Raw genomic sequence first — 9,021 nt, forward strand, 5'->3', positions numbered from 1 at the left:
AGTGGTGAGGTTGTGAAATGCAACCGGCTCAGTCCACTGCTTACCTCTTGCTTTTGAAACATATAGAGAAACTACGGTAGCCGCCACCGGACAAACATGTCATTGTTGGAGACAACTTAGTAGAAAAGTTTGTCTGTTAAGGGCTTCTGTAAAAACATGGCTGCACAAAATGGCGGCTTCCATGTAAGGGGACCCTCTGTGTATGTAGATAAAACGTCTCATTCTAAGGCAATAAACACGTAACGGTTCATTTTTTAAAAAGGTCTTTATACATCCCTGATAATATAGTTTTGTATATTATTTTGCATTTCTGTCAAGAGATCCTTCTAAAAATTACACACTGCACCTTTAACATAGCCCTTCTTCCCACCTCTTATAATGTAATATTTCCATATTCTTTTCCAGTGTAACTTCATATTCGCCATATACACTGAATATATGCACATATTTCATTCTTATAAATGCAATATGACTTTAAATTGAACAAATGCAAATGCCTTTCAATTGAAATAGAGAGAGAATGTCGTAATGAAATCTATAACATCTTTCCCATCACCCTTTTGGTATGGTGCACATATGCTCATCGCACAGCATATTTTGTTCTGCAGCTGCGCACGCCATTTATTCATCAATTTTTCTTTACATCAGATAAATGGGTGTGGTGGTCTCTGGTAACGCGTAATATATTCTACAGTCTATTTATTATAATACACCACCGCCCTCTGCTGGCCTTAATGTAACGTGACGTCGGCTCGTTTAAAAGACTGCTCGTTCGACTGCAGCCTCCGGAGGTTCCATTTGTAGGCTGCATACGTCATCAAGACTGGCTTATTTTAGAATATTAACAACAATAAGTTGACTATTATTCTTGATTAATCGTTAATTGTTGTAATATGTTTTTGACTTGTGAATATAATGCTCAGTTAATTTAAATAAACCAGGCTTGATGACGTGGGCAGCATGCATATGCGACCTCCGGAGGCTGCAGCCTTCGGATTGAGAAACGCCCGCTGTGCAGGCAGACCTATCGACGTATGACATCCCTCTGTGACATTTATACATATGAGTCTCATTATGTTTCTTTTCCTTGCCTTTTTTAATGATTTTATATAAATGTGAATACTATCTTGGAGACACAGAATCTTTTACTATCTCTAACTGTCGACGTATGACATCAAGCTACCGCGAGGCCAAATCCAAGCTTTTTAGCTTTTAAATAGCTCTCGCAGTATTTTGATGTCATATCCTTATTAGTCTGCGCAGCGCCTCGTGAACACGACCGTTTCTCAATCCGAAGGCTGCAGCATCAGGAGATCGCATATGCAGTTTGCATACGTCATCACGCCTGGTTTATTTCAGTTAAATCATGAGCATACCATTTGCAAGTAATAAACATACAACAATATACGACTAACTAAGAATAAAAGTCAATTTATAATTGTTAATATTTTAAAATAAGACAGTCTTGATGACGTATGCAGCCTACATACGAGACCTCCCGAGGCCGCAGAAACGGCCCACGATTCATTTCCGCGAAGACTGAAACTACAAGAATGAAACTGCTCGTAGCAGCTGTAAAGCAGACGATCGCGTGAATTTGACGGGACGTACCGAGTCACAAGGAAAAACAAGTGTGCGTAAAAGCGGTTGTTTATTATGTCATTGCATCCAAGAAGCCAGTCGCTAAAGATTTGACGTTTATAGTTGACGAGTATAGATCCCCGTCTGTCAAAGGCGCGGCTTCGGCGTTCACGTACGCAACGCCGACACAGCAGCCGAGCTCACCGGTAAACGCGATGGCGAACGCCGACATTCTCAACCAAACGCGCTCTATTGTACACTGCCTTTTACATGATTATGAGTTTGATGATGTGGAGCCCGATGGTCCTGAAGATGGTAAGTGCCTGCTTTCTCTGATCTCATTCACCGTGATTTTACTATAGTAAAGTAAACATAGTTTTACAACGGTTTGTGTAGTGAAAGCATAACTCGTAAATTGGTTTTACCATACTAAATATATTTTAACCATTATATTTGTTGGTTATACAAATTGTAGCTATAAAAGGTTACTACATTTTTATGAGTACTACTAGTTAATTTTCCCAAAGGTTATTATTTAGCACTGTTTTCTAAATCATTTTGTATTTATGTTTTAGGTTGTTTTTGTATTTAATTAGTATCAACACTTGCTTCACAGTAGCGTATTATATCTATTAATATTTGATTATTAATTGATTATTGATTATAATTGTAGTTAGTGCTCGATTATTACATAATTGTATTAAATAAGTAATTTCTGTTGCTTAAAATCAAATTGTTTTCCAGAAAACTCATTTGATCCAGTAAAGATAGCCTCAAAGTTAAAAGAACTGGGTGACGATTATGATGAGAAGTTTATTCAGCCACTTATCCGAAATGTCCAGAGCGCTCAAGGTGATCAGGTGAGTCTAGACTTTCCACAGGCCTGCTTATATGTAAATCAAGTTATCACACTCTTATTTTGTTTCTGAATCATTATTATAAGGAACTGTATAAGGCCACTGTGATTCAGCACTATTGTTATTTGTTTCGTTTTCTAGCAAAAGTGAAACTTCTTGACATTGGCAGAGTATGCACTATTTCCTGTTTCGGTCCAATAGATATTCTTTATATAACTTTCATGTCAAACACGTGATTGTGGGTTGTCTGCAAAAAAATGGGGTCAGAATTTAATCTTTTGCAATCAAAGTTCAAGTGCATACGGCTCATGCCAAACGCATACTTTGTGTATCCTGTAGGTGGTGAGCGTGTTTGCTGAAAGTGTGGAGAGTCTATGTCAGATGTGGGTTTTAGACAGGGCTGAAGTGGCTTCAGAAAAACAACTTCTGAAAGCTGCTGTCACGATCGGACTGGTTATGAAGAAGAATTGCCCTAATATGACCGGTGTGATTGAGACGGCTATGGCGGGATTTTTCAACAGCCGTCTAACCAGCTGGATTTCTCAGCAGGGTGGTTGGGTAAGAGACTGATTTTATCAAATAAACCAGAATTTTTATATCTGTTGCCACCACATATTTAAAGGTGCAGTAGAATGTAAAACTGTATTTACCTAGGCATAGATGAATAATAAACATGATTGTTTCTTTCTTTTAATGTAAACCTTGTGCATACACAAGACCGCTGAAGAACAGGCCAATCTCAACATAACACCGACTGTGATGTTACAGTCGTGATGTATGCCCCAAGATTAAATTACACATTAAAATAAACTGAACAAAATTATAAACGCAACACTTTTGTTTTTGCCCTCATTTTTCATGAGGTGAACTCAAAGATCTAAGAATTTATCTATATACAAAAAATGCCTATTTTCTTAAATATTGTTCACAAATCAGTCTAAATCTTTGTTAGTAAGCACTTATCCTTTGGCGAGAGAACCCATTCACCTCACAGGTGTGGCAATCATATCACATGTTTATTGCACATGTGTGCCTTAGGCTGACCACAATTGAAGGCCACTCTAAAATGTGCAGTTTACTGTATTAGGTGGGTTTGGGGGGTTGCGAAACCAGTCAGTACCGTATTTGGTGTGACCACCATTTGCCTCACGCAGTACAACACATCTCTTTTGCATAGAGTTGATCAGGTTGTTGATTGTGGCTTGTGGAATGTTGGTCCAGTCCTCTTCAAACAGCTGTGGGAAGTTGCTGGATATTGGCAGGAGCTGGAACACGCTGTCGTATACGCCGATCCAGGTGACATGTCCGGTAAATTTTCTGGCCATGCAAGAACTGGGATTTTTTCAGCTTCCGGGAATTGTGTACAGATCCTTACAACATGGGGCTGTGCATCATCATGCTGAAACATGAGGTTATGGTCGTGGATGAATGGAACAACAATGGGCCTCAGAATCTCATCACTGTATTTCTGTGCATTCAAAATGCCATCCATTAAACGCACCTGTGTTCGTTGTCCATTACATATGCCATGACCCCACCACTACCATGGGCCACTCAATCCACAACGTTAGCATCAGCAAACTGGTAACCTACACAATGCCATACACACTGTCTGCCATCTGCCCTGTACAGTGAAAACCGGGATTCATCGTAAAGGGGAAACTTCTCCAAAGCATCAGATGTCATCTAATGTGAGCATTTGCCCACTGAAGTCATTTATGACAACAAACTACAAACTACTAGACAAGCATGCGGATGAGCTTCCCTAAGACGGTTTCTGACAGTTGTCAGAAAGGTAGCAGGTAGCAGCTGTCCAGGTAGCTGGTCTTGATCTTGGAGGTGAAGATGATGGATGTGGAGGTCCTGGGCTGGTGTGGTTACACCGTTGCCGGTTGGATGTACTGCCAAAATCTCTGAAATGCCTTTGGATACGGCTTATGGTAGAGAAATTAACATTCAATTCACAGGCAACAGCTCTGGTGAACATTTCTGCAGTCAGCATGCCAATTGCAAGTTCCCTCAAAACTTGCCACATCTGTGGCGTTGTGCGGTGTGATAAAACTGCACATTTTAGAGTGGCCTTTTATTGTGGCCAGCCTAAGGCAAACCTGTGCAATAATCATGCTGTCTAATCAGCATTTTGATATGCCACACCTGTGAGGTGGATAGAGAAGTATTCACCAACACAGGTTTAATATGAGATTATCTTAACTTAGAACTATGTTACATTACGTTACTTTACACATACGTTACATTATTACTCCGCTCACTAGTACGGTTAAATCTTAGCCGTTGTACTTTGCTTCTTGGTTGTCCTATGATTTTTGTGTTTATCTTGTTTTTATTCATGTAAAGCTGCTTTGGAACAATTAAACAATTGTGAAAAGCGCCATGTAAATAAAATTTAAATCAATTTCATACTAAATGCAAATCTGAGGGTTGTAAATAGACATGTAAAACCTTCTCTAGATAATTTTTGCACTTAAAGGCGGAGTCCACGATGTTTGAAAGCCATGTTGATATTTGAAATCACCCAAACAAACACGCCCCTACCCCAAATAGAATCTGGACCTTCTGTTGATAGACCCGCCCCACACATACGCAACCCGGCATTTGATTTGATTTGATTGGCTATAAGTGTGTTTTGGTAGTCGGCCCGTCTCCTTTTCCAACGCGTTTTTCAAACATCGTGGACTCCGCCTTTAATTAAGCTACAAACCTTCTATGTAGATATTAACGAACAATGTAACATATTATTTTAATTCATTCTTTGGCACTTTTAAATTAATTCACCCAAATAGAAAAAAATCTTTCAAAATCATAATCTTTACTCAACCTCTTGCCACCCCAGATGTATATGACTTCTTTTATCAGTTGAACACTTTTATATTTTATTTAATATTTATAATATTTTATTATTCTGTGCTTAAAATAACAAAGCCCCAGAAAGCTCATACATACATCAAGTAATCCAAACAATTTGGCTGGTTTAACATACAGTATGTCTTCTAAAGCAAAATGTTGATAAATTGATAAGAGCCTTAACTAGTTTTTAACTTGGCCATGAGTTAAAATGACCATGGTATACGCCGGATAATTCCTTACTCTACACTGCTCAAAACGCAGCATTTTGAAAAGTCAATATCAAAAACCTTTGTGAAAGTAATAATAATTTAAAGGACCAGACTGTCTTTGCAAAGTTGGAATTTCCCCACATTTTATAAACATCCATTGTGCACAGCTGGCCTCGTACTTTCCCAGGTTCAGGAAACTGTTCCCCTTAAAATGCGCTGCTCATATTTCGTTTATACTGGAACAGTGTTAAAAAATAAAGACATCATATCTATGACATGGCAGCGGCGGTAACACTTTAGTGATAACTGAAGCCACACCCACTTCTTTGCGTATACATTTGGGCAGCATTATGTAAATATTCCCTCACAGTGACATAGATATGTGGGGATGTGTCTAATCTATACGTTTCTGCCAGGTCTGGATCAGTGATCTCTTATAGATATAATCAATTGTTTGGTTTTAGACTTTTGAGCTTTTTAACTTTGCAGATCTTATACATGTAGTTACATAAAGAAAAAGGAAACCGTATCATGTGATCCTTTTAAATACTAACCAGTAATGTTTTTTAGATTTTGATATTTGCATGTTGCAAATGTTAAACAGATTGGCCTAAATTATGTTTTTCTTTTTCAGGTGTCGGTTTCCAAAGGGAGCAAGTTTTAAGATGAATGTCCTTCTCTGAGACTGTTTATTTGGACTTCTGATTTAAATGTGGGATGAGTTAGAAACGTAATTTCCGGTGCCAGGATGATCTTTAAAGGACAATCACACGACCAGCAAACTAAGTGGCCATCTGATCAGCTGACTGTTATACATGTTTCCTCAAAAACAGAAAGTTGTGTTAGAAAATTCACTTGTTTCAGGGATTCACAGCCAAATGTACTGTATGTTTTAAAGTAAATTGTGTCTTTGTAATAGAATAGCAATACAATGTTTCTTGTAAATGATCTGGTGACTGTATTTAATTATAAATTATGCATTATATGTAGATTTGTGATATGCTGGAATGCTATTTAAATCCCTTTAAAATGAAACTTTTTAACAACTTTTACAGTATGTGTGCTATTTCTAAGTCATGCTGTGAACACTAGATATTTGTATGTGCATTTACTACACTAGATCAGATTATGGTTCATTAAAATGTCAACTTCAAAATGCATTAAAGGGAGGAAAAAGCGAATGTTTTGTATTGCCTTTTGTAAGTTATGAAGAAACAGTGTTTTTTAAAGAGGCTAGAAATGATTGACAGATTACCTTTTCATGTTTGAAAATGTTTTATATAACGTCACAAGGGGGCACCACTGTACCACATTACATCAAGTGTCTGCCTTTTATTGGCACTTTCCATGTATAAGGTGAATTTATAGTTTATTTATAGTCAATAAACGGTTTTTACCTTTTAGAAAATATTGATTGTCAACCATTGGAGATCAAATTAAATATTAATAGTGCGTTTATTATTTAGTGTTCTTGTAGCTCAGTGGTAGACTATTGCGTTAGCTGTGCAATAGGTTGTGGGTTCAATCCCATAAATTGAAGAAAAAAAAGATAAAATGTTGTAATGCAGCGTAAGCTGATGACGTCAACTGCAGGTAGATGCATAAATGAAAAGTTTGGTCGAAAACAAGATAACTCCGTTTAAAAAAAATCTAAACATGTTTTATTATGTTGTTGTTTTTTATTGTGCTACTTAGCTGTATTTTTATGAAGGCTTAAACCAAAACAAACCAACTGCAGTTTGCTTAATATTAATTGGAATGCAAAATCAAAAAACGAGATTTAAAAAAAATAAAAACGGAGTTATCTGTTCAAATGGAAATGTTTTTTTGCATGAGGTTTTTTCACCCTGCTATCAGATTTTGGAAATTTGAAAGTTCAACCATTTTAACAAGAACAGGGTATTCAGAAGCATGAAATCCAGAGATTCACGTCGTTAAATGTATAAATATGCTGCTTTTGGTGCATTTTACAGCGGCACCCAGCAGATGTCCTCAACATGCTGCGTTTAGTGTATCTCTAAACAGTGTATAGTTTGTGTAATCTAATATTTTATCTTTGCTGTAGTAGTCAGTGTAGTACAATAAAAACATCACAAAGTCAATTTTACTGCAACAGTGCTGGACACCTGAGGTAATTTTATGTAACGGACCTCAGCGTCTCCACAGTGCCTTTCATTTTAAATGCGCGTGCACTTTAGATTTGATTGGCTGTCTCTTTATCGTTCATCAGTTTAGCTCAGCAAGTGTTCCCAAGAACTCCACTATATATTCTCTTAAAAAAAAAAGATTTTTAAACTATATTTTTATGGTTATAGTTAACGTTATCAGTATAATGTGAACGGCCCTTCAACTTAATTTTTTTTATAAATTATAAAATATAAAATTTCTTGCTTTGAGTGAAAAAATTTAAGGTGAAAAACATTTTTAAAATTACTTCAATAGGTAACACTTAAAATATTCAAACATTTTCATAGTGAGAAACTTCAAATTTTTAGGCATTACTAATTAAAGTGATTTTTTAAGATGATCCAACTTTTACTTTTTACAGTGATACCTCTTAAGTCTCTATGCTAATGTGACATCATTTTTTGTTACATAGTTTCCCCAGACAAGTTGGCACACACTAGGAGGAAATTGAGAAACTGTAGTCAGCTGTACGTCTGCACAATATACCGTTACAGCATCGACATTGCAATGCCTGCATCTGCCATAGTCCCATTGCAGAACATACAGAGCCTTTTATTTCAAAGGAAACACCATTTTCGATCCCTTTGCCAGTAGTACACTAAAAAGATTTCAGATGTTAGAAGAAAATCACAGGTGTCTCTGTGAGAAAACAGTTAGCTACAGCACAAATTCAAGGCAGAAGTTAATTCCTCTAAAAGTTCAGTTTAAGAAGTCATCTGGTGAAGTCTTACATTGCAATGTTAAGGCCCCCCCCCCCCCCAGTATCATGCAGACAGCTGTCAAGACTTCAATGCTATTCATCTTACGGAAATGTGCAGGCCTTATTCGCTTTGATCTCTGCTTTAAGACCTATCCAGGAAGTTTACGAAAGGTCATTTAACAAGAAGTGCCACACAAGACATCCTTTATTTTTTTAAGAAGTATTGTTAATGATTTGGTCTAACTGTCGAAGACTGACAAGTCCTTGCTACTCTGCAAAGGTCAAGCCATTTAATAGATAAAAACAACCTTATTCAGGGCACACATTAAGCGCTACCACTTTCTCCAAGGACAATGAGTCGAGATGACGTGCAGTCAGCAAATCGAAACCGGGTGATTCACAATCAAGCTGTTAGGTGTAATTTCGCAATTTCAGCGAAACTCTGAATGTCTTCCTATATCACAATTCAAAGAAAGGCCTGAATGTAGATGCAGATGTGACAGTCCTCAGAAAAACACATAAGACCTGCAGATGTATCATTCAATCTAGATTTATTGGTGTTTCCTTCTTGTTGATTGTTTAAAGGGACATTCCACTTAAAAAAAATTCTCATTTTACAGCT

The 9,021-nt window shown here is 37.1% G+C and overlaps 1 protein-coding gene across 1 annotated transcript; it reads left to right on the plus strand.

The window, feature by feature from the left end:
• Positions 1 to 1,517: 1,517 nt before the first annotated feature.
• LOC141369458 (bcl-2-like protein 15) lies at positions 1,518 to 6,693 on the plus strand. The gene is made up of 4 exons (XM_073875908.1): positions 1,518 to 1,896; positions 2,326 to 2,441; positions 2,778 to 2,996; positions 6,147 to 6,693. Exons 1-4 carry the CDS (start codon positions 1,797 to 1,799, stop codon positions 6,174 to 6,176), a joined length of 465 nt encoding a protein of 154 aa, XP_073732009.1. The 5' UTR covers positions 1,518 to 1,796; the 3' UTR covers positions 6,177 to 6,693.
• Positions 6,694 to 9,021: the final 2,328 nt, after the last annotated feature.

Source organism: Misgurnus anguillicaudatus, chromosome 14, assembly GCF_027580225.2.
Source record: "Misgurnus anguillicaudatus chromosome 14, ASM2758022v2, whole genome shotgun sequence".
NCBI classification, from domain to species: Eukaryota; Metazoa; Chordata; class Actinopteri; order Cypriniformes; family Cobitidae; genus Misgurnus; species Misgurnus anguillicaudatus.